Raw genomic sequence first — 26,784 nt, forward strand, 5'->3', positions numbered from 1 at the left:
GGACTGGCCCCAACAGATGCCGGGCAATTTTGCTGGAAGTAATCTCACTCACAGCATCTCCTGGGTATAGTCTAGCAGGTGAGTGTCCTGAAGAGAGAGAGCACCTGGCTCATGGTCCTTGGGGCTGTCTGTGTTGTTTTTCTGGTGTAGGGCTGGCATGCAGTTCTAGTTTAGGACAACCTGAAATGTGAGGGTTGCTTCTGGTTTTCCTCTGTTTTTTTTTTTTTTTTTTTTTTTTTTCAGTCTTCTGCGATAAAAATCAAGCTGTTTAGAGGGAAAGCCCTTCTGATTTTGAAACAGTGTGAAAAAGACCTGACGCAAGGACCGTAGGCTTATTTGATAGACAATGTGTGCAGTGCAGGAGGACAGCAAGTCAGGGCCAAGTGTACTCCCACTTGGTACATGATATTTTGGTGAACAGGAGAGTGTGCTTAATTTCAGGAGAGGAGCTTTATCTGTAGCATTGGTGCATTAATGTGGGAGTTAACCTTTCCTTCAGATTTGGCTGGGAAGAGGTGTGCAGTACCTCGTATGGTTTGGGAGGGCTACAGGCAAGAGAATATAGTTAGAAAGTAGTACAGGATGGGGAGTGTGAAAGACTGAAGATGAGCTGGTAAAGACTGGATAACTCTCAGCATCGTGGCCTCTCTAGCCACGTTTCTGTGGAGACAGTCCCTGGGACATAAACTGTCAGATGTTTGGGGAGCTATATGCTGCAGAACAGGAAATCATTCAAATTCCTTATCTTCCACACAACAGGCTCAGGAAAAGTCCTCCCAAGACAGCTTGCACCAAGGCCTCAGGGAACAGGGCTTGACCTCTGAGAAAGGGGTTTTCTGGGGCTTTGCTTGCAAAAATTGAATTCAACTACTTTCTAGGCTTTTGCCCTGGAAAGCTTCTGAAGGGCAAATAATAGGTGGTAGTGGTTAGCAGTCCTGCTGTGGCTGAAATCCCGTGTCATTCCCACAGAAATCAGTGGTCAAACATCCACTGACTTCATTGGAAGCAGCTGAGACGTGCAAAGGGAAAAATTTTATAAAGGCCTAAACTTCTGGAGAATTCAAATCAAACAGAACATTTTTGTTTAGATTTGATTTTTTTTGTTGTGGTTTTTTTTTGTTTTGTTTGGATCATCACCAGTTACAAAGACTTATTCTCAAGCAGGAGAGTAATAAGATTGTAGACTAGAATGTGCAGGGAAAGTCTTGGAGCAAGCCAGTGCAACAGCAACGGCTATTACCTTAGCTGGTATGGGAGCCAGTAGATGTACCATTCCACTCTGTCACTGTCACCACTTGTGTTAATGCAGGGACAGGGTCTATGTTGTGGATAGGACTAGAACTGAGAAACAGTAGTTTGGTAAGTGTTACCAGTCAAGGGCTTTTCTTTAAGGTTGCTTCTACTGGTAATAAATTGTTTAGGGATTCACAGCTTCTAATGTTAATGACAAAATTGTGCTGTCATTAATATTTTGTTTTGAGGAAGGTTGGGGCAGTGCAGTCACAATTTGTGAAGACCTTCTACAAATATGAGGAGTCTTTTCTTGGCTGACTGGTACCCTGTCTGTGAATTTTTGTGCTGTGAGAACATATAATGAGTTTGCCTATGGGAAAATGTACTGGTATTTTTATTTCTAACACATCTCTTCTATGCATGGTTCTTTATTCTGCGGTTTGTGCCTGTCTGTCATGAGCAGACATTGGCACAAGAGAGAATTTCTGCAATATTCTGTTGTCCGGCAAGTAGTCTAGATCGGTACACGGGAGTAAATTCCTTGAACAATTACATAGACCTGTAAGTGTTGGTAAGAGGGCTTATCTGATAAGAGGCCTTTTGGGAAATTTGACTCTTTGCTTCAGAAAGGTGCACTCTTTTCCGTGGTGCCCAGTGACAGTATGATGCAATGACCATAAATTGAAGCCCTGGGAACTCCATCTGAACACAAGGAACTTTTTTCCTGTGGAGGTGTCTGAACTCTGATCCCGAGCAATTTGCCCTAGCTGGCCCTATTTGAGTGAGGAGACTGGATAAGGCTCTCCTGAGAGGCTCCTTTCAGCTGCTGAGATCAGTATTGCAGCATCATCTTAGGAACTGGCTACCTGCCTGGCCCAGCCTTGTATCAAAAGGCACAGCAGGAGTCATGAGTATGTGTTGCTACATCTAGACTGAGAACCACTTCCTAGTGCTTTTCCTTTCCTCAGCTTCACTAGGTGTGTGGTGTGTGTCTCTTGGCTTTTGACCATGTGAAAATTTTCAGCATCTGGCTTCTGGGGCCAGGAAGTTGGGTCTTCCTTTAAAAGGACTCTTGGTAGTACACACACATTGGTTTGAAATTTCCTCTTTAATCCCTCTTGCAGATGGCAACTTAATTTTTTTCTAAAATGGGATATTTTGACTGGGTATTTCACACTTTGTCTCTTCCTCTCTTTCTTTTTTCCCCTCTACCATTTGGACAGAACTCGTTTATCTGCCTCTGAATCAAAGATGGGTCATGGCTCACCCAGCCCCTACCCTGCTCCAAGAGTTGTTTGGTTTGCCTCTTAAAGAAAACCTGCCATCTTAAAGAAAACTTGTCAGATCTTTATTGTTAATTTGGAAATTGTTTGCACAGAAAAGCTCTTAATAAGTGTGTGAAAGAAGCACTGTTTCTTAAGAAAGACAGACACATAAATTTCCCTCAGTGAGGCTGAAGGCAATGTTTTACTTTTTATCTTCTCTTCAACCTTCCCTTTCCTTCCCCCAACCCCTTTTGTTCCATGTATTTCATAGAAATTGGCCTCCATTATCTGGTAAAAGAATGTGGATGTGTAAATTTTGATACCTTTCAGACATGGACAGAATAAAATGTGTTGTTTGGGATTTTAATGTCCTGTTAATGGAAAAACATGGATTGAAGCATTGGAGCCTTGTGAGATGGGACTCTGTGGGGGATGTAATACTGGAAAGAACCCTGACCTTTGTCTCATCTAACTCAGGCTTTGAGGACTCCGAGAAGCTCCAGCTATAATGCTGAGCTTGTTCCAAAACTCTCAAGTTTCAATCCCACCAACTTCTGGATCATATGAGCTAAAGCAGTTAATCACCTTAGCGGCCTTGTACAGATCCCCTCCACACTTGGGAGTACTTGGGAAACTGCATTGAAGAAGGAAGGTGGAACACAGCCGAGCAGGAGAGGATTCACTACAGAGGGATGTGCATGCACATCATTATTCTTTTCTGCGTGGGATAAATTCTATTTTCTTTAAGGAGTATTGAGATGCAGGTGGTATGGGAAGGGAAAAAGAGGCCTGGACCTTTGAGATGGACTTGTTTAAGGAAAATTTTAGCACTGTGACCCTAGTGGGGTTGTGCATCCAAAATGCTGGACGAGAGCCATAAAACAAACTGGCGTAAAATAAACTTGCTGTGCATGTTTTCAGACTTACATCCCGAGCTACTTTTGGTGTGTTTATCAAAACTTTGTGGGCTTTTGGGTCTGCCTGATGGTGGGAACAAGAACAAGGAATTGAAATAAATAAATAAATAAATAAATAAATATATATATATATATATGGACTGTAATAAAACCTTATTTTAAGCCCTCTATCTTTAAATCTCCTTACTCAAGTGCTTGGCTGGAAGAAGATAGGAAACAAGTGTTGCAATAACCTGTGCTCTCAATGTTTTAATGAAACTAGAAGAAGGGAATTTATTCTCTCTGAATATTTTCAAGCTGGAATGCAAGCCCTTTTGCTTTACCTAGAGGGAACAGAGAATCTGAACTAAAGTGGAATATTTTGCTACAATGGCAGTCAGTGAAGTTTGACAGAGCAGGCAGGAGTCTGGACTGAGGCTGATTGATTATTTTCAGATAGCAAAGGTAGACTTCCATGGAAGTTCTGTATTTTATACTCTTTTAGAACTGCATTGGGGGTGATGTGTGTTTGGTTTTGAAAGCCTGGACACATTTACTGTGGAGAATTGCTTTGTACTGAAAGCTAGTGATACGTTACCAAAAGAGTGAAAGAAGCTTAGAATTTTGACTCATATTTCTATAGTTGAAGTGTATGTTCTACTATTCAAAAGTGCTATCAATTTTTGAAATGGTTATTCATGAGTTACTTGTGAGACCTCAGCTGACCAGCCAAATAGGAGTACATTGTTTTACTATTCACCAATAGTCTGACAGTACCTTGGGATAAGAATGCCTGCTTAATGTTTGTGGATGGCTCATGCTAAACATCTGATATGGCTGTTGAGCAGCTCCTGAATGTTAGTGTGCTGTCATTGTCTTATTTCCATTGGGTTGTGTCAGAAGTGACAGGCAGTTGAGAACCAAAAACTATAGCTAGTGAAGGCAACCTACAAATAGAAGGAAGAAAATAATATAAAATGTTTATTTGAAGCCAGTTAAGAGGCATGCAAAACAGTGACATATTCCAACAACTCTTTCTATCATGGGGGTGGGGGAAATTCTGCCTTCTCCTGTTTGTGTTAGTTATCCCCTCCAGAGCCAGTGCTGCTTACCTACTCTTGCTCTTTGATAACACTGGAAACCCACATCTAGGTCTGTGATGGGAGTGCAGAATGAAGGGAGCTGAAGGTTGTTGCAGAGCAGTCCATGATGCTCAGCTGTGCACTCTGGCACTGGCTGGTACAGGTGCAGGAGCTCTGCTCAGAGCCAAGAGTGAGAAAATCTTTGTGAACAGCTCTGGAGCAGCTTCTGCTCAGTAGTATTGAAAGCAGTGACAACTCTGCCCTCAATCTCGTTCTAATTTGAGGCAAACTGGTTGAACTGTTACACAGAGCATGGAAAAGTACTCCTGGATATGGAAAGTTTAGGGGAAAACATGGAAGTACACATGAAACATATAACTACTACTTACATATAGAATAAATTGCTTTTCTGAATCTGTAGTCAGGAGCCTTTCAGAGTTAGGACTGCAGTTGAAAACTGGCCCCTACTGAAGTTTGTATATGACTTGGAATACATGCCCCAGGAGTCAGGAAATGATGATTTAGATGCTCTGGATGCTTTGGATTGACTTTGCTAAATTCAGCTCAAAAGGGCTTTGGAGGAAATAAAATATTTTGGGAGGCTAAAAAAAAAATAAATCTCAGGTGCCCGTCTGGCACAATTTCAATAAGGGCCATTTCACCAGAAATTAACTTGAGTCTGAGGTCTGCTTGGAAGAGTTGATCTCTTGTTCTGTGAGGTTATGTGTTTCCATCAGAATTAATGGGAGTCTGTTACACCCATGAAGAGGAAATGATATAGGGAGTGTATGTTGTTCACTCATCTGGGGAATGAAAGGCTCTTCTAATGTCTCTGTAGCTTAATTTGAATAGTATGTTTACCCTGCAATTACTGCCTTGATAAGATGAACAGATTTTTGAGCATGCCTTCCAAAGACCATTTAAGAGAAGAATAAAATGCTTCTCTTTCTTCGTTTTTTCTTTTTTCTTTTACACTTTTCTGTCTTTTTCTGCTGCTTACATAAATATGATTTTTGAGGGATTCCTTAGCAAAAAAATGTCTGAAATACTTTGCTTTACACAGTATAAACCCCTTAGTATCTGATTAAAAAGAGATTTCCTCTGGAGTAACCTCAGCCTAAATATTTCAAGAGCTGAGTACAAAGGCATGAATTTATTTTCTTGACTGGACTATTGGCTTGTTGATCTGCTGGCATTACCTCCACACCAAGGTCCTTCCACAGCATGCGACTTGCTATAGTACACCCACAGAGCACAGCATCCTTCCAGCTAGAAAGCCGATCTTTCCTCTTGCCTTTTGCTCTATTTCTTGTGATAAGTGGTTTCCCCTCTCTTCAGTTATTTAGTAACTCAAGCTCAAATTTTGGTCCTCAGAGGCACTCCCTCCAACCTAGAGAGCTGCTTTCTTTGGTCCGGAGTGGTTGGTTAGAAGGCGCAGGCAGAGCTCATTTCCAAGATACTCTAAGTATTGGTTTCTCTCTATCAAATGAACAAGACAGGACTCATTCTCTAGGTGAATTCAGTCACAGCATTAAAGTGGGGGTTTGGGATCTTGTTTTGTTTTCGTTTGGACATCCTCTTTCACACAGTGGTTTCTGAGGTGCTGTGAAAATCGCTCCTTTCAAGGGCACTTCTACTATGAACACCTTTCAGAGAAATGGATGACTTGGTGGTGGTTGCATGCTGGGATCTGATTATTGTGAAGTGTTCACCATGTCATCACAATGTTGCAATTTAAGCTGAGGTGAACTCTTAACTGTAGGACTATTCTGGTAGATACAGAAAACGTGTCCCACAATATTGATATGGATATGAAATGTGCTGTGGGAATTAAGAAGAGTTAATGCTGCTGTTAGTAGGCCCTGTAGGAGATGAATTGTTTCCTTATCATGCATGACCTCCTAAAAATGTAGAAAATTTTTGCCTGTGTTTTGAGATCTCAGCATGAACAGGATAGTGTAAGACCTTGTGGACTTGCTCCTGTCTAAAGAACTGTTTTTTTTCTTGCAAACAAAACAACGTTCCTTAAAATTACTTCCCACACCAACTCTCCTCTCTAGACATGCATTTCTTAATTTGTTTAATTCTGGGGTTATCCCAGTGGAGCTTTTTATGATTAATAGCTGATTACACTGTAAACCCAACAGTGAAAACATTTCCTGGGCAGTAGCCATGCTTCTTACAGGCTGTGTTTGACTGTTGTTAGGGTATGGGCAGAACAAGCACTAGGGAAGAGTTCACCCAGAAGAGTATCTCGTTGATATGGACCCAGTGTTTGCTTTATACATCTGCTAGTTTATCTTTTCAGGGGTTTGGAGATGGATACACTTCTCCGTACAATTTTATCTCTTTCAAGCATTCACTACTGTAGTATGATAGACCCTTTGCTTGCAACATGAATAACTGGGAGAAGGGGAGGAAGTAAAACATTAGGATTCCATGGTATTAATGCCATTTTCATCTCAAATTTACTGGTACAACAGCCAATAGTTAAAATTTAGTGATAGGCTGTCACCTCCTGTGCAAATCATTGGGTTATATATGTATGAAGTTTTTCTTCTTGAGTTTGCCACCCAGACCAAATACCTAGTTGGTCTTGATTTTTCAGAGCTTCTGAGATTTTGCAGTTCCCTCTGCTGGCAAAGGTTTTATGAAAATTGTGATTGCTTCCTTTCTGGGAATTGTTTCTGGGCAGGAAAAGGGGCAAATGCTGCTGCTTCTTAAAAATCTTACCAGTACCAAATCTTGCCAGTACCAATCAGTACCAAAATCTTACTGGAAAGATTTTGGTACTGGTTGGCTGTGGTTCTTCTTCAGTTAGTAGAAAATGGGAATAACAGCAGTTTCCACCTTTCTTGCAGTGGGACATGTTCTTGCATATGACCAGGGCAGCAGAGCCAGGACCTCAACTTGTACAAGACCATGTACGACTGCTTGCTGTGTTTATTTGTATGTATTTCATCCATAAATTTAAGATATAAAATAAACAAAAATTATTGATTTAAGTAAGTTTTAAATACACCCTTTCCAAAGGGTGAACAAAACAAACTGCAGCAAGTGATGATTTGGATAAAACTCTGTACAAGCTATCAAATAAGTCAGTGCTATACAAAACTAGAGACAACAAGCAGTGATGTTGTTACATGTTCTGCAAAGACATAAGACATCACTGGACATAATGTTTGCAGCCTTCAGGGGATAAACATGTTCCTTTCCCTAATGGAGGGTAGGTTTCTCTTCTATTTGTATACAATAATCCTTCTTTATGAATCATGTCTGAACACTATGAATCCGAATCAAGTAGTGGTTTAGAAGCAGGTTGGTCATTTTGTTGAATTTTTAGAGGTTTTTTCCCAGTTGTGTGCAGCTGTGGTGGGGGAGTTGAGGGAATTTTATACTGCAATCTAGTTTTCTATGGAGTGTGCTTCAAGCTTTCTCAACAAGCTACAAGTAGGTTGGGTTCAGAAGCTGAAAGAACTTGCTGTATTTTCAGGCAGGCTGTTGACTTGCTGTAGACACTTAGAAGTCTGGAGATGACTACCCAAACTTTTGCTGCAGTTTCTTGGCAGTTTTCTTTGGGTATCCGAGCATGCATTTAAAAATTACTTATCCTTGTGAAAGGTCAGTGTGTTAGAGGTCAGTTCCAGTTCCAGGAAGGCTTCCGTAGATATACTTCAGAACTTAAATGTTTCTTAATCATGAGCCTTAAAGGGCCTTGATGTGGACATGACCTCTTGCCATGGGAATCTGGGAGACTAGAGCTAGCTATTGGCAGTTCAAGGATGGAAGGAGGGAGGATTGACAGCTGGCACAGGCACCACACTCCTGTGTTTCCAATGCTCTAGACGACATGGATAGGCCCTGCTTTGTAGATAAGAACCTCACATTTATGCCTTTTTAGGGAGGTCTCCCTGTCCCTCTTTTTACTGCATTATTTTCCACATAATGCGCTTGGCCAGAGCACCCACTGACCATGCAAGGAAGGTGGCTGGTTTTAGGTGGTGTTTTCTTCTCAGGCCCTCATAACTGATCACTGCCTGTGTCACTCAGAGCATCAGTTCTGTTGATTTTGACTGAAATATAGAGGAAGCCTTGTTCACTTTACTGCAGTGAAACACTTGACAGCCCCAAAACCTAAAGCAGTACGTCACGCCTCTGAAACCACCCTTCAGTGTTGGTGTAAAGTCTCCTCCTGAAAATATTGAAGCAGCCAGAAAATATATTTTATCTGGATGTCACTTAAAAACACACACAGAAACAACCCAAAATCTTTGAGCAAAGCTCTTTCCAAATATCCATTCTTCTTGAAGACACGTTAGGTTAAAAGTTCAGCAGTTTCACCAAGCTTCTGGCTTGGAGTTCAAACTTACTTGCGTAATGTTGAGGTTTCAGGGCATTGAACCCAGAGTATCCCTGGTCAGAATGTTAAAGAAAAATAAAAATGCTGGAATAAAATGCTGTATATGACCTTTTCTTAACTTGATTTTCTACAGGGAATTTATTTTTGGTGCCAAATTGACAACTCTGCAGTCTGAGTAGTTTAAAAAGTAGGTATATAGAATCAATGACATTTGCACCCTGTCTGTGCCTTGACCTATGGGAGCTGTCTCCAAGATGGAGTGAGCATAAAAACCCAGAGACCCATTCCCTTTGTGAATGCATCTAATGCCTGTTTCTTCCATTAGGGAATCACTAAAGAAGGTTTTTAACCATTGTCCACACCAGTGGCTTTTCAGTCTGTGGAACGGAACTGAGAGCCACCATTTTTATTACGTACAGCTTTGCAGAGACACGTAGAAGCACACTGTGCTTTAGCTGGGGCACCGAGCAGGAAAGTGGCAGCTCTGCAGCCTGGAACCTGGCTTTCCCAGGTGACATTGATGAACACCAGTTTTGGAGAAATTCAGTGCCATCCACAAAAGCCAGGTAAAAGTCCAAATGGTCTCTCTGTTGAGTTTTTCCCCAGTTATACCCATTTGCTATAAAGGCTGAATTGCCTTTTCCAGTGTATGACATTTAGAAAAATTTTACCACTGCAGATAATTGATTTACCTGTCAATAGTGAAGACAGCACTTGTACACCTCCTTTTGTGGTTAGTGTCCAGTGGTTATAATCAAGGCATATTTCCACTGAAACTGAGTTTTAAAGTCCCATAGTGGCCCTGATCAGAGTGTTAAAATGGAAATCAATTTTATGATGCTATGATGGCATCAGACAACAAATGAAATTTTATTCTGCTAATTGTCTGAATAAAAAAACAGCATTTCACATGGAAATAAGGAGTTCGGGGGGGATGTAATTGGACCTTTACCATTTGTTTGTTTTTCTTGGAGCACCCTGGCAGTTCTTACAGAGTATTTCTCTCTCAGTAGAGGCACTCTAATGCCCTCAGCTGCTTATTTTGTCTGGAAAATTCAAGCACCCAGGATAACGATGACAACAACGGCAACATTTTGACTCCCAAATCCCTTGGCAAAATAGTTACATCATGTCTGGAAATAATTGGGCAATGACAGAATGGAAAAATTACAATGACTCAAACAAGACAGGGATGCTCTTAGTAATGGGGTTTTGTGTGTTCATTCTTCTGAGCATGGCAGTAGCGTTACTGGGAAACTCTGGGTTGACTTCCTTTGTAACTAAAGCCTACTCTTTCCAGTAGAAATAGTGGAGAGATTTAAAGTTCCTAGATCAAGCTTTAGTACTAATCTAAAATGCTAATGTGCTTTACTAGTATTCTTGATCTTATGGAATGGAGGATAGAGTGGGACACCTTGTTCTACAGATCACTCAATCCTTGCCTTCTGTACTGATAAACAATGTTGCTCTGGGGTATGGATGTTTCGTCCTTGGGACCTGGTCTTATTAGACAGATCTGACAGACATTACTGATTAGAGTCGGTGTCATACAATGACTTTAAAGGCATTTCATACCATAAGACCTGTAAAAGGTACAGGAATGCATCTTCCTGTAGAGGAAAATAGTTGTGTTCTGCATTGAAGCTGAAGTGATGTGCTGGTTCTGGCTGACAGTGTGTGTGTCTGCTTAACTGATGTCATCATGGTCTATTGAATCTTCAGTCTATGATTTCTTATTTTGAATAAAAGCTTCAGCTTGCGCTCCAACTTCCATGGCACTTTTTTCTGTGAAATTGCATCACTGTGTTGCACCCATCACCAAAAGAAAGTATAGAAAATTGAGAGTCTAACTTAGGCCCTGCTGTCTAGGTCTGTAGCTTCTAGAAAAGGAAGTTCAGTAGCACAGACACAAACTGGAATTATAGCCTTGTCCTGAATTCATGGCCCTAGAATTACAGTATAATTTTGTCAAGCCTTAAAAATAATATTTTTAGGATCTGAATGATTTCAAAAGTAAAATCTGTGAATTGTAGGGAGTGTTTAAAAATACTTGCTGCTTCATGGTCTTATCCTTAGTCAGAAATGGGTCTTGGGGTGCCATCTGTGGGGTTTGTGGGATTTTTTTCCCTATGTTTCTTTTATGCAGTGTATTTCCCATTGGCTCTTGCAGCCACAGCAGTTTGATAAACAGGGACATTATAAACCAACCCATCTAGTGAAGCTAATGCTGTGGTAGGGGAAATCACTGCCTAAATTCCATTATTTTCTAAAGAATAAATTTTTCCATGCTGGATTTGTGGACACTGCTAAATGCTGTCTCTACAGCAGCATCATTACTAGGGGGTGAACCTGTTGTGCCCTGGCCAGCTTCCAGCCAGGTGATTACCTTTTTGCAGGCCTACTGCTTTTATTTCTGTTTGTTCACAGTCTATTTGACAGTGTAAAATAACTAGTTTAAGCAGAAGAGTAAGACCCTACCCTGGAGAACCTACAACCTCAGTGCCACAGCTAGGACAATAAAGTAAAACACAGCCAAAATAAAACATACATGAAGTGTGGTGCAGTCTTTGCAGCTTGTGTCATGCAGTTGTTGTCTCTTTAGAAGTATTTTTATCTTCAATATCTGCTTTAAAAAAAGGTTTTATAGTGTGAGCATAGGAGGTGGCTACAGGAAGCCATTTCAATTCTAACAGCTGTTATGAAAAAAATGAGGATATTGCAATGAAACAGTGAAAAAGTAGAGAATAAAACTAAAACTGGTAGAAAAGAAAGAAAGGGAGAAGCAAGACTACAAAGGAGCAGCTTTTTTTCTTAATAGAAGGAAATGAGTAATCTTTGGTGAGGTATACAAATAAAACAAATGTGGTTCATGATGAAGAAGACAAGAAAATTGATCTTGGTAGCAGTGACTTTCTGATTGAGAAGGAAGTGGAGGGTATGTGTAAATGTTACTGAAACTGTGTGGTGCTGCAGCAGCAGAGAACTTGGAAGTAATAGGGGGAGGGGTAAGGAAAGAAGGACAGGACTCCATACTTCTTCACGCAAACCAGTAAGGTTGATTGTATTTTTAGGCAGCATGCAATCCTGTTTGTTCCACCACCATGGTGGTTTGAATTGCTGGCAAGCATGCCTCAGTGAGGAATTGGTAAATTAGGATGAAAATCTGCAGTACAGTCAGACACTGAGGAGATGAAGGACATACTTATCCTGGATAAACAGTTAGGCTGTGAGTTTTACTTGTTTTGTTTGCAGTCTAAGCTGTGGTGGTCATATCACCATTCAGAAATCTTAAAGATGCATAGATTTACTTGTATATAAATGAGATGCAAGAGTATAATTAAGACTCAGCATTTAGTGTCTAGGAGAACTGATTAGTTTTGATGGTGCACATTTCTGTGTGAAGTCCTAGTTATAGGAAACTATAACACAGTGATAGTACTTTTGCAAAAATAAAATAACTTCTTAGCGTACAAAAAAGTGAATGGGTTATTTGGTCAGCTCAGTTAAACATAGAAAATTATTAATCTGTACTTCATTAAAGGGTGAGAAAAAAGGTGTAAATAAATACTTAGTTATTACTAACCAGATTCATGACACTGACTTTAACTGCTTTGTTGCTCTCTTTGCTTTGTTTTGAATCTTGACTGTTCTTTTAAAATAGTTTCCCTTTGAATACAATTTGGATAGATTAATGATTAGGAGGAACGCAAAGAACCTGCAGGTATATTTTTTCCCGCTTTCTTTTGTTTGGTTGTTGGCTTTGTTTGTTTATTTTTCTGTAGTTATTTTTCCCCTCATTTTTAGGTGAAGGCAGAGAAAGTATTGCAAATTAGTATTTCAGAAGAGAAGTTTCTTACAGTTCTTCAGCTTTTTTTTTGTTGTTGTTGTGTGTTGATAAGTTGGTATAAGGTGAGACGTAGTGGATTTGTGGGTATTAACAGACTAACATTAGTGGTCATTAGTCACCCAGCATATCCTGAGCATCCTTAAAGTATTAAAAATAAAGAGATTTTTGACAGACACGTTGCAGTAAGTAGCTTCATGGATATAGTTACACCTGACAGCCTTCAAATAGTCCTTGCCTGTTGTCTTATCTCAGACTTATTTCTGAGGCAAAAAAAAATGAATACACATGAAATAAATATTGATATATATGTATATATATAAAATAGGAGAAAATCCGTAGGTCTGTGGAATGCTTTGAAATTATCAACCAAATCAGTTTTAATGGAAAGGTATGTAAAACAAACAAGAAGTGGACTGTCTTGCAAAGTCCTCGTAAACACCAAGAGCTCTGCAGTCTTGTTTCAATGTGTTGGGGGAAGGAAAATCCATTGACTGGCTTCAAAATGCACAGCATTATTTGAGCTGCCCTCTCTCCTGTGGTGGCAACTTAAGTGTGGGCCATGGCTGATTGGGATTGAGTAGCCATTGCTGCACAGGACACTGCTCTTTTCCAGATCACATCCAGTAATCTGTGGATTTGTTTTGGGTCTGATGCCTTCCTGTCCAACACAGCAGGCAGGTGTTCATGGATCTTCAGGAAGCTTCCCTGAAAAATAAGGTTTCAACTTTGTGAATTTTAAGTGGTCAGGGCTTTTTGTTGCTGTTTTGTGTGCTGGAGACCAGGAGGCTCCTTAGTATGGTGCCAAATCCAAACCAAAGGATTTGGGTTATTGTTACACGTCCAACAAATGGATTGCTTGTCTGCTTCCTTTCCCCATCCCCCCTTGCTGCAATTGCTATACAGTGCATCTGACATCTGTCACATTACATGTGACATCCATGGAAAATTCCCATGGTAATTAAATCATGCCACGAAGCTCATCATTTCACCATCTGTGTACTGAAGAAGCAATGTGGTCCAGGGAACTGAGCATAGGATCAGTAGGAAGCTCTTTCCCTCCATCCAGTGTCTACATTCACACAGTTTTGAGCATGGTGCTTATTTCCTCCCTTTCATCATCAATAAGTGATGATCTAGGGAGCTGGTTTAATACCAGGCACTTACTGTGGTTTATTACTTAACAGTTGAATAATTTGGAGTTTTAAGTTTGATTTAGGGGTTGTGGGTGTGTTGCTTTGTATACTAAACCAGTCTGAATTCAGATTTCTTTCTACATCAGTGATCATGCATTACATGTATATGTCCTATCCTGCCACAGAAAAAGATAGATAAATGATAGGGAAATGGAAATTATTAACTTTATTTCCTTTCTTGTTAGCATAAGCTAGTGTGGGCAGTGATTCTTCATCTTAGACATTTAGTCCCATGCTCCCCACTCAGGTGACAGCTATGGCTACATCTACTGGCATTGCATATCTGTTGATGATCAGTAGAGATACCACTTTGAAAGTGTTTACCACTAATGATTCCTTATGTTGTGAACTGTTTTTGCATGACTGTGTGTGTTTAGTTACCCACTGAGTTCTCTTTCTTCTCTTTTTCCAAAGACAGTGATACAAAAGTAATTTTCTCTGTTTTAGTTACAGTTATGCTCTGGCTGTTGATTGTGTTGAAGGACTGAACAGTGAGATAAAATCTACAATAATCAGCTGTCTTGTACAGGAGAGCTGCTGGCAGAGCAGTTGTTTCAGGTGTCTTACTTTTAGTGGAACATTGCTTATTTAGCATATGTTGGCATGAAAATTATAATCTCTGAGATGAGAATGAAGAGAAGAGTGAGGCTTATGAAGCAATGTAGAAAGCAATTGAAAGAGGTTCCTCGTGTGCAGTTAGCATGGATCTGCTCCCATGTGGCTAAAACTTCTGATAAGAGTTGGGAAAATTGCATTAGCAAAATTATGTTTGGTCACTGGGCCAAATGGTTTAGAAATGAACACGTACACCCTGTCAGAGGAAGAGGACGTTGTTATAAATAGACCTTGGGCAGAGTTCCAGGCTGTGACTCCTGACCTGAGCCGAACCACAGATGGGGCTGGGAAGCAAGAGAGGGATTGCTGTGAGGAGCGGGTGTGTGGTTAGCTGTTGAAATGACAGCAACTTGTTTGTGTTGTGCAAAAGGGCAAAACAGTAGAGCTGAGAAGAGCTGTGGGAGGGAATTATGTGTAGTAGTGGGATTCTCTCCAGAGAGAGATTTCCTATTGATTCTCATTGGGGGTGTAAATATATATATATATATATATATATATATATATATATATATGCATACATAATTGCACATGTTTTATTTTTACTTGCCTGAAGTTGAGAAGCAATAGAACTTTAATTAGAACAAAACCCCCCACTTTTTGTTATTTTCATAAATTTTTATGTCAGCTTTGCTGTCAATTGCCACTCAGAAAAATGGAAGTTGCTCTTTTCTTAATTTTCTTTGTTGTCTTCCACCCTCCTCATTATTTGGAAGCACATTTTCCCCAGATTTGATTTTTGAGAAAGGAAAGGCAAAAAAGAGAGGAAAAGTTTATTACCTTGGAGGTAATTAGAAATTGTTTGTTTTGTTGATCCCCAACAAAAATAAAAAAGTTGTAATTAGTTATTAAATAGCATAAATGGGGCAACTTACAGGATTCTGAAGGACATCTACTTTACTGGTAGGTTTAATTTTAGAGAGACAGTGCTCCAACTTAGAAATTTCTTTCATTCATTCCTTCAGTGATTTGATTCTAAAATACTTGTGCTGGATTCCTCTGTAGCAGTCCTCAATAGTTCTTATTTTGAAAGCATCTGGACACCTCACCCATCCACACAATTACAGTGTGAAAGCAATATGAAAGTGTTATTTTACCCCTCTATGTTAATATGAATTTCATGCCTGCTGCCTGTAGATGCACCTGGACAATGCCAGTGTTAAGAGTATGAGTTGTGCAATGGAATGATGCTTTGCTAAAGTGAGCTTATTGTTCATGTGAGCTCTGCATACTTTTACAAGGTAGTAAAAATTAAGTAGCCTTGAGTTTCACAAGTGTGGATCCCAAGGAACTGCAGATTCTGTAAAAAAATCACAGTAACAAACATCAGCTTGTGTATTTCTCAGCATTATGGAAGAGGAAAGTCTGGAGACTGACAACCTCTTAGATGAACCTGCTTAAGAGGAGAGCCAAGTAGTGAAATTCCAGTACAGGACAACCTGTGTTATCCAGACCAGGGCTGTACTTACCCTGTAGAAAATGTTGAGCTTCACACTCATTCACATAATTCTCATTTCCTGGTAAGGTACCTCTTTTGGCAAAGTTTATACCAGCGTCTTGAACTGAGCTCATAAAGGAGGTTGTTATGGTCCTATCATTCCAATGGCTCAGCCAGTTTTTCCAAGGAGGGATTCATTGTCCATGTGCCCCAGAGAATGCTGGTCTTTTGATGATTGGTGGGGAAGCCTTTAGACAGTGGGCCAGAGTTTAGTTGCAACTGAATTGATGCAAATGTAGTTGTAGTGCATGTGAATCAGGTTTGTCTCATTGAATTCAGTTCCTTCCAAAACAGAGTTTTGTCAAGCTAATTGGTTTTAATCTCAGTCACGACCAGGTTGCCATAAAGGGCATTGCACTTGGAATAATAATACTTGAGAAGATGGTCTGTAGAGTACAAGTTTAATTTCCGAGGCTGTATTGTGAAATCATTTAGCAGCTGAATCTCTTTAAGTGTCCACTATTGAGATGAAACACAAATTGCCATGCACATCATTGTGATAGATTTGAGGGCATTTTGGTTTTGCTTACTGAAGCTGTGTCAATGACCAGTTCAGTTTTAAGTTGACCTTTGGCATCTCTTAGTGAGAACCCAATGTTTTTATGAATGGGCTTTTGAAGCCAGCAACATCCTGCTCTAGTGAATCCTGCTGGGACATAACACCCCTTGCAGAGCTGGCATGGAGAGCAAAGCAAAGTGGGCATGCCAGAAGACAGTACTTTTTACCATCTTGCTTTTCTTTCAGCTGTGTGAGAGTTGCAGCTGATGCCCCTCCAATGCATAAGAGAATGTGCTAGATAAATTAATCCCAGCATAGAGTAGGGCAGGTGATTCCTGCCAAACACATAGTGCCATAAGGGTAGAGGTTTGGATGGTTTGGACGTTATTTTTGGCTGTTGGTTGTTGCTTAGGGTTTTTTTGTTTTGTTTTTGTTTTTTTAAGTGAGTATGCCAGTTTCTGCACAAAACATCTCTGGAGAGCTGGCTGTGCTCTGTATGTTAAGTCCCACTATGCAACTGCTGTCCCGAAGGTGCTTTTCCTTGCACAGCTACTCAGTCTCTATGAAAGCTCAAAGCAGCCTTGTTCTGGCAAGCAAACAGACCAAAGCATTGTAGGGCAGGTTAGGGCAGCAGCTGCTCTGATGACAAAGCTCAGCTGTGTTGTTGCTGATACAGCATCCAGCATCCTGTGGTTTGGTTCACCTGCCACCTCCCTCCTGCTCCCCTGCCCTGTGCCCAGGGAGACCAGCTCACAACAAGCTTTAATTATTTACTCTCTAAGATATGGCTTATTCTGCAGATTAAGTGAAAAAGTGAAGTCCTTAAAAATATAACACAAATAAGCCCCTGAGCTGTCAAACAACAAGTCCCTTAAAAGGGCAAAATATGTGGCTCTCTGTGCACTGCACAGATCCCTCCTTTCAAACTGCTGGCAGGAGACTTCCTGTTTGGATGGGCTGCTCACAAACGGTGTTGTGTGGTAGTGAAATCAGTCACTTCCCAGCTTCTCCTTCAGGCCTCCTCCTGCCTCCCTTTATACGCCTGATACCAAAGCCTCTCAAGCCAGCTTCTGTCAAGATGGGATCTGGCAGCTGAAATGTAAATCTGAAGACATGCATTGGCACTGAGCTGTTTCTTCCCTGAATACATACAGCAGCCCAAACTATTTACATGTGTTTGAAAATGGAATGGACAAAATGGTCCTACAGTGACAGTCCTGGATGTGAAGGAAAAAGTGAATATTTGGTGGTCTGGCTCTGCAGTGGTGGAAGATTGATTTCTGCTTCATTTTTTCATTGTTCATTTTATTTTGATCAAATGGGATACTTTTGGAAGACTCTTCCATGTGTTGTGGGTAAATTCTCCCATACATGCTTTTTTCCTTCTGGTAGTTTCTTTGCTTTATTGTAGTACTGAGAAAAAGACCAATACCAGCATTCTGTGGTAGCATTCAGCCTTGGCTAGTGAGCCTTGGTGATAAATCTACCTACTGGGAAATTCCAGACTGAGTTTTTAAAACCTTTTCAGAAAAACTGGGAGAAGCAATTCTACACTGCCGTGGAAGAACATGTTAATATCATATGAAAGCCTAGCTACCTTATCTAGCTTGAGTGTGTATTTCACTCTTTTGGGTATCAGTTCCTTCTGTCCTCTTCCATCTGTTACTCCAGTGACAGCCACTGTAACTGCACAGAGCTGCACAGATTCAACTGTCTTTTTTATCACCTAACGTCTGTTGGTTTTGTTTTGTTTTGTTTTTTTTCTACAGAACATGATTAGAAGATAGCACCATACACCATGATCATGGCCCCCCGGAAGAGGAATCGTCATGCGTTGGGGTTTCTTTGTTGTTTTGGAGGTAGCGACCTCCCTGAAATCAACCTCAAGGACAATAATCCCCTCCAATTCCTTGAGTTTTCTGTCCCAATCCCACCAGCAGAAGAGCTCAATGCCAGATTTGCCGAACTTGTGGTAAGTTTCTGCTGACAGATTGATATATTTATGAGGTGGATGGACTTTTCCCTTGAAAGGAGTAATAACAGGATTTCAGGGATTTATTACAGAGATTCTGTTGAAGCTTTTAAAAAAACTTTTTCATTCTTTTATGACTAGTTACTTGGTCGGAGAAAAGTGCCAAGCAAGAGGATGGATGATAGTAGCACTGGGTACAAGTACAACAAAATGTTTAAATGTTCTTATTTATTCTCATAGCACCATGTAGGATTGGGCATATTAGAAGGAAACTCTCAAGTTCTCTGGAGAGAGCTGACAATCAATTTCTTGTTTACAACTTTAGGATAAAATCTGCTGTATAGTGTAATGAAGTGGAAAATCTTAGGGTTTGCAGATCTGTAAAGTGAGGGCTATTTGGTTTTGTTGATGAGTGGCATTCTGCTGGTGAGGTATAAGAATCAGGTGACCGTGCTAATTATGTTTCATCACACAGCTGCCTTTGAACCATGAAATGGGGCTGTTGCAGCAACAGCCATAAACAGGAAGAGAAGGAATTATTTCAGATGAACTTTGTTGTTTTCTTTTGTGGTAAATGTTGCAGACTCCAGGAGCCAGACACTTGCTTTTCATGCCTGGCATCAAATGACTTCACTGTCTTTGTCTTCTTGTTCAGCCGGAATGCAAAACACAGGCAGAGGTCATAGGGCTGGGTTGTTTTGCAAACTGTGTTGTAAAGGTGATGCCCATTTGATGCAGCTGATTAGGTTTCTCATTACCATTCTGAGACTGGAGCTTATGTAAAGTGAGATATCTGTGAGTGTGTATATGCCTGAGGAGTGCAACTGAGGTGAGGAATACAACAGAAAATACTGGATCTCAGCATTAGAGGAATTTGCCAGTAGTCTTCCTATGTTACACTTGTAACATTAGCCCAATAAATTCTTGTCCATTACCATAGCTTTGAAATGCTATAGCAATGAAAAGAACCATGTCATTTGCATATGCAATTAGAGGTTAGTATATGGGCAACTGTATGTTATATCAAATACAGGGACAGCTGTAGTTTGTCAGATCAGTGGTCTGACAACCTAGCCCAGACTTCAGGTTCAAGATGGGGTCCAAAGCAAATGGCTAGGGAAAAACACAAGGTGTTGGAGACTAAAAGGTGTGGCCATAGGGCAGTCTTTTCCAGGATACTCTCCAACCCTCTAAAAATTTTCAGCTCAAGGACTTCCTCAGTGGGAAGTTGCCTTCTGTGTACATAGTAAATTGTTATGGATTTCTTTTCCATTAACTTTACACTTTTCAGTACCCATTAGGATTTTCAGTATTCTGTGGCAGGGGCACAGAAATGAGTCAATAGGATTTGCAGCTGTTTCAAGGAAGAATAATGTGTTCAGCAGAAGAATCTACTTGCTTTGAACTAATTTGCAAACGGAGAATCTCCTCTTATGGAAATATTTCACAAAATTCTGGTCTATATATAGGTCAGTTTTCTTTTTATGTGAGGCTGCTTGAGTCCCTCTTAGAAAATGCAGCTGACTGGGGAATTCCTCATGCTGACAGGTATCTCTCAAGAGTAAGCGAGTAACCTGTAATCTGCTCTGCTGACAATTTATTTCTGGATGCTGCTTAACGGTTGGTTTTCACATGCAAAGCTCAAACTGCTGTATCAAAGTTCAGCTCTCTCCAATACCAAGATCCAATGAAGCATTCAATCTAGCCTTGCTGAAGACGTCACCAACAGATGTGCTTTGCTCCTGAACTTGGCTTGCTAAACCTTGAACTTGTTTACCTTTGGGTCATAGTGAAAGACCTGCATGAGTTGCTGCTGGGCTTTTGCTTACTGAGAAGGGTATCAGTTTTATGAGGAGTTTGAGAGTTTGTGGTGGTATTAATGATGCTTTTAACTTCTGGTTTTATGTCTGGCAAATACTGGTGTTCCGTGTGCTTGCTTGTGGCAAAACAGCTCACAGCTGCCTTATGGAAGTCTATTAAAAAGTATAATTTATAATGTTTCTGGTGCAAAATTTAATGACAAGTATATGTGATGATCTGTAAAAATTTTTGGCCCCAGTAGTTTGAGAGTTGTTGGTTTTTGCTGTAACTTATTAAATGTGCTGACAGCTTGTAACTGGCATATGCATTTCAAACAAATGAAGCCATTGAAATGAAAACAGGTCATATTCAGTTCTTATATTTAATGATAGCACCCCAGCCATCGTTGCATGAGAAGTGAGATGGGAGAGAAAACTGCTATTTTTCAGAAGGGTAATGGTGTACATCACACATTTTTATGAAGCAGCCAGATAGGATGGCAGTGCATGTCCATAGGAGTTCCTGATTAGACATGTAACATGAGAGAGTTGAGGGCTTTATGTGTGAGAGAACCTGGGCTGGAAACTGGGCTGGCAAAATCCAGACTTTGCCTAGAAGGGCTAGTTTGTCCACAGGCCTGGATTAATGCATGTTCTATGAGACACTAAAATAAACCAGGCTACATCTGTATTGACAGCTCAGATGAGATTTTAATTGGATTAGAAAGGTTCAGTCTGTAAATGCACCAGTGTAAATCAGCGACCTGGAAGTGCCTGAGAGAGCTCTGTGCTGTGTGCTAGCTCCCTGCTGCTTATCCGTTAGGGTCTAGTCGGGGTACACTTGTACTATATAAAAACCAGATTTGAGTGTAAAGCCTTTTGACCCAAATCCTCAAGTGAAATGACACCAACATCATCTGAGATGTGTAGTGAGAACAGCATTTGTGTTAGCTCCCTGAAGCAGGCCCAGGGGGTATAGCATCATCTTGCCATCTGCTCTGCAAAGGGTATAATGCAACATTGGTGTGGTTGAATGAATTTTTAAAAGCCTTATTTTTTCCCTTGTTGCAGTTAAAATCTGGGGCATTTTTCCCATCGAAGAGTTAATGACAAGAAACGCTGAGCATAGCTGTGCTGGAGAAGTCTCCCTTGTGATGAATTTTCCAATCTAGTAAATATTCAGTATTTATTCAGTAAATGTTCGGTATTCAGTTTCTGTCTCCCTTTCTGAGGATAACTGGCATTTTGAGGATCAGGAGCATGTCTTCTGTTGTTGTTGTGCTACTTAAACTAGTACTATGAAAAGTGAATTTGGAGGTGTCCATTTTTCAAGGAGAAGAAATTAGAAATGACCCGTTCCAAGCTTTCAGACTTGCTTGTGTAGTCTTCAGACTGAGGCAGATACATGTGTGTGAGCTGCTCTGTTTGAGAGATGTAGCCAGACCATCCAGCTATGTAATGGCAGCTGCGTGACTGGACTCTGACCAAGGCAGCGACTGTGAGATGATTCTGATTTCAGCTGAAATGCCTGCTCTCGTTGCCACTCAACCAGAAAAAAAATTCTAGGCTTATATGTTACTTGAAGCTAGATGCTGTGTTTATGCTTTGTCTGATTAAATTGGAAATTAAAACAGAAGAGTTACTCCTGATAGGTCCTAAATTCTGTCTTGATTTATTCCACTGGGCACATGTGCATACAGTAGGTCTGAATGAAGACGATGGCTTATGGTGATTTGGAATGATTTGGTTTGGGCTAAGACAGGAGATGATTTCCCAGCACTCAGGCCATCTGCTGGCAGTGACTGCCTTGGGATGAATGCAGTAGTAACAGTGCAGGTACGTTCTTATCAAAGTCTAGATGCACAAAATACAAAGCAAACAAAAATATTTCTGACCACAAATTTTGTCCTCCAAAGGCTGCTTTTGTGAAAGAGGACAGAGCAGCTGGCTTTAGCATATTCCCTACAATGAACAAGCAGAGAGAGAAGCTCTAGGCAGCAGGGTGTGTGGACTGTCCTGTACCTTGCAAATTGTAAAACTGGCCCTACCTGACCATCGAGGCTGATGTGACCAGCATCACTTCTGTTTCCATACTGCCATATAGCAGTAAAGTACTGCTGCAGGTGGTGGTCTGTTGACAGTCTTCAAAATGGTTTTGTGCCTGCTCGCAGAAATATCTGTGCTAGACACATGTTTTTCCTTGTACAGATTTGTTGACTGAACAGGAACTACAGAAAAACCTGGAAGAACTATTGTAAGGCAAAGGAAGTAATTTTTTTTCATGGAACAGCTTCTCCATGTCCTTGTTCATATTTCTTAGCAGCAGTATATTCTTTTCACAGTGCTTCTGATACTTTGTGCTCATTGTTAGAATCCTGAACTCTTCTTGGTGGTTAAAGGCGGTGTGCTGCTTGACAGCAAAAAGATTTTGCCGTATAGATCTCTTATAACAGCAGCCCGATCCCAGATTGGAACTCAGACTATACCAAGAAGGGCGACTTAAATGGTAGCAATTCAGAAAAAAAACAAAAAAAAAGGTGAAGAATGCCAGCACAGAGGGAAGAGCAGTGTGAAAAGCTTGTGCTTTTGTTGTTTCTGTTTTGTTTGTGACTGTGAGATGGTCGTGGTGGAGAGCAAGATTCTCTATTTTAAGATGCAAGGTCTTTGGAGAAGAAATGGGTCTTTTGACTTTACATTTTCAAAGATGATAGTATCATTATATCTTCCAAACTTGAATGACTTCCTTCAGCACGCTAGATTCTTATACTGGGGAAGATTTGAGAAATGCTCCTTCTATACTTTTGTGCTCTTCTCTGCCCTTGAAGCATTCTCACATTTAGCTCAGGTGGGACATTGACTTGAATTCCCTGTCATGTTTTATATTACATTGCATTTGAATACACTTCATTTTCAGTTTGGGAGGGGTTTTTTTGGGTCTTTTTTTTTGGGGGGGGGGGGGGTTGTTTGTTTGTTTGTTTGGTTTGGTTTTTTTATTTTTTTTTTTCTCTGAGTCCCTAAGGAAGGGGTTTTGTTGGCTTTCTGGGTGCTTTTTGTCCATATTGCTATTTACCATCTTCACAGGCTTTTCCAAAACAAAATTTAATAGGTATTTTTGGCATAAAATCTAAAGGTACATTATTTACAGTTGAGGAGCCGCATAAATACTTAGGAACTCTCTATATTTGAAAAATTTAGAATTATCCACCATCTGTTTTGGCCTGCCTTTAAACTTCTTCTCATCAATTGATTTGCTGAGAGGGGTAGGTTGCTGCTTAGGTGAGGCAGCCTACACTCTTCTCTCTCTCCCTCTCTAGATCTAGTGTTGTGATCCTATTGCAAACCCTCAGATTTTGTAGAGAAGATGTATATGGAGCTGCTGTATATTCCTGAACAATAATACCACTGGAAACCAAGCTCATATTTTCCCTGTAATTTCCCTGTAATACTGCCTGAGTGCAATTAAATGAAGAAGGAAGCAAGTGCTGAATCAAGGTCTGTGTCCTTCCCTCAGCCCATTCTGGAAACCTTGATTGAAACTGTAACCTTGGTTTCTGTCTGCAGTGCCCTGCAACAGTGACCACAAGAACACGGAAGTATGTCCCTTCTTGACACAGCCCTAAATTCAACTTTTAGTTTTTCATCTCATCACCTTTGATTTCATTATATGAAATATAATGCCACAGCATCAAAGTTGGCTTTCCTTCTGAATTAAAGATAAACTAGCCAAGGTATCTAGCTGGAAGAAATGGCAGTGAATAAATCCCTTCCTAAGTAAATCAGTGTCTTCATCTTTTTCTGAAACACAACTATGGAAGTAGGCTGATGTTCTGTATGTTGCGGTGTTCTCTTGATTTCTCAACACAGCAGGCTAGTATTTGTGAGTATTTTATTGCCAGAATGCTGAAAGGAGTTGATTAGTGTTCTCTGAGTACATGAGCCATCCACATAACTGGTATCTGTGCTAATTCTCTTGGCACAGAGGCAAAGGAACAGTGGGGTCACCATAGGCATGCTTTATATTAGCATTGGATGAAGTGATCAGTAGCATAAAGTTTGGGAAAATTCTGATCTTTGCTTTCTCTGTGAAATCTCTTCACATCTGTTCCTTCTCTGCCTTAAAAGAGAGTAAAATTCTGTGATTATTGTCTTGTTTGCCAGAGGAGAGAAAGTTGAGAAAACAAAGGAAAAGAGTTTTATATTGAAAGAAAGTAACGTGAAGCATGGAAGTATCTGGGAGTTTGTTTATTTATTTCATCAAAGGAAACAAAATTTCTGAGCAAGGCATAAGTTTGGCACACACTGGATAACATACCTTCAGCAGCTACGGGGAGATGAGATCCAAACCTAAATAACTGTAGTAGTGGTTTCCACTGCAAACAGCTGACATCGAAGTAGCAAGTTCCCTTCATGCCTAGTTTTCCCTTGCAGACCGTTTAGTGTAATGGATACAACATAAAGCTCAGATGAAAACTAGGCTTCACCACATTGAATAAGCACTCCCATATATCACCAGTCCCACTCAAGCTTGCCAAGTCCTAGCTATGGCAGTGTTTGTGAGGCCCCTTTTTGGCTCTGCAGCCTGCAAGAGTATTTATGTGGTAAAAAGTACAAGAAATGCTTCCACTGTGATCTTTCATGTGACTACAGACAATATATATCAATGTACGTAGGAACAAGGGGGCATCAGGTCTGTTTCTATGTGTTTGCTGCTGGGCTTGAAGAAAAAAGTTCCCTATTTCTCCTCCAGCTCTCTTGCAATATTTCTGGGAAGCAGAGATGCAGAGTTACCTATTCTGTCTCAGTATGGAGCAACACCTTTCCAGAAAAGTATCTTCTATGTCTGAAGCTTATTTAAGACCTTTGTTTCTCGTTGAAAGATTGTGACTTAGAAAGACATGCATGATAGGTCCTTGCTTCAACCCCCAAACACTTGTCATGTGCATTGATAACCATATTTACTCTCATTTAAGTTCATGCATGTTACCAAGATCTGAGTGTTATTAGTCTTTTGAGTCATTCTGTCCTAATGCTGGATTCTTTTGAATACAGGGATTTACTTTCTATGTCACTTGCCCTGCATGTAAATCATAGTTTCAGACTATGCTTCTGACTGGCTTGCAGGTTTGAGTTGTCGCTAAATGCAAATTTCTGTGCAACCATAATTTAAAAGTCCCTCTATTCTGTTTTTCCCATAAGAGGAAGTTGTTTAATTCCCTGTTCCCATCCTTCATCCCTTCTGTGCTTCTCTGTAATTAATTAATCTACCTAATAGGTCAGGAAGTGTAATGCCAAACACAATCGACAGCTGGAGAGGTCCTTCATTTTTATTTGCATTTGATGAGCTCTGAATTCAGCAAACTAGGAGGCGTTGCTGGCCTTGGCTCAGAGGAGACTCCTCACCCCAGTTATTACTTCCTTTCTTGCACTTAATGAGGATGAACCAGTGGAGGTTGTAAGAAAATGCTGCTGGTGAGACCAGGGCAGAAGTTTCCTGAAAAGAGGCTCATATCCAGGAAGAAGCCTTGGCATTGCCCTCTGAGTAGAAGATGCTGTCTCTGAAAGCAGAAAAAATCCAAAACTTTGAGGCAGCAAATCACTTTCTTCACTGATGGTGGCCAGGCCACAAAAACTTCCATTTCTCTTGGGTTAGTTTATAGTTGTCAGATTAATTGTCTTCTATTGCAGATGCAATTGTCTTCTATTATAACAATGGTAAAAGAACTGGGTTGTTTAAAATTTCTGAAGAAAAGGGTACTGAGGCTCAGGAGGCAAAAGCTCTTCATGGTATCAAAGTCTGTCTAGTTATGCACAAAATTCCTTTCTGTCTAGCATAGTCCAAGATTGTAAATACTCAGGATTCTCTTTTCTTTTTAATTTTTCCATGCAGGGGATATATTTCTTTTCTTCCTGCTCTACAGGGAGATTTTTTCATAATGTTGGTTCTGCTTTATATGTGTCTTATATGCAATACATGTGCACATGTCCCTGATTTTAATGCACATATCACTACAAGAAGCTTTCTGTAGTTGAATTCAAGTCCAAATCCATAAGAGGTATTGCATTTTAGGCTTTGAGGCAGAGACAGCTTCCCCTTTCAGGTGCTCACCTACGTCTGGATTCCTGTGATAGGGACGGGCTTATGGCCCTGAGTGCAGCACCAGCTCCTTACTCACTTTAGGCTCCCTTCCAGCAGGTGCAGCTGGTTGGCAGCTCCCAGCTCCGTGACCAGCTGTGTAAGAAGCAGCAGTCACTATGCAAATGTGTGAGACTCAGCTGCTGGGAGAGGAGCATGAGAGGGGAGCCAGGTCTCACACTCCATGTCTTAGAATCAGTAGAGCTGTGTAAACAAATGCAAATCCAGACCTGGTCTTATGTGCGAGATTTTGGGTGTGAAGAAGCTGGGGGTGCCACCAAAGCACCTGTGTAGTTTTAAGGATTTTTGTACAGGCATACACTGTGTTTCAGGTCTTGTTGCTTTACTACAAAGCCTATGGACAGATGAACCCAATGTAAACCAGTTCAGTTTCA

At 40.5% G+C, this 26,784-nt stretch overlaps 1 protein-coding gene across 5 annotated transcripts in view; it reads left to right on the forward strand.

The window, feature by feature from the left end:
• DAAM2 (dishevelled associated activator of morphogenesis 2) overlaps positions 1 to 26,784 on the forward strand; it is a 199,500-nt gene that overhangs the window by 60,500 nt on the left and 112,216 nt on the right. For 3 of the 5 annotated variants that reach the window (XM_038132377.1, XM_038132375.1, XM_038132380.1), the window contains one exon: positions 18,255 to 18,457. In XM_038132377.1, coding sequence (XP_037988305.1) covers positions 18,284 to 18,457 — 174 coding nt within the window. In that variant the 5' untranslated portion in view covers positions 18,255 to 18,283. Of the gene's footprint in view, positions 1 to 7,337; positions 7,426 to 15,117; positions 17,841 to 18,254; positions 18,458 to 26,784 lie in introns of those variants that run through there. The other 2 variants (XM_038132378.1, XM_038132379.1) reach the window with 2 other exon arrangements.

Source organism: Motacilla alba, chromosome 3 (genome assembly GCF_015832195.1).
Source record: "Motacilla alba alba isolate MOTALB_02 chromosome 3, Motacilla_alba_V1.0_pri, whole genome shotgun sequence".
Taxonomy (NCBI): Eukaryota; Metazoa; Chordata; class Aves; order Passeriformes; family Motacillidae; genus Motacilla; species Motacilla alba.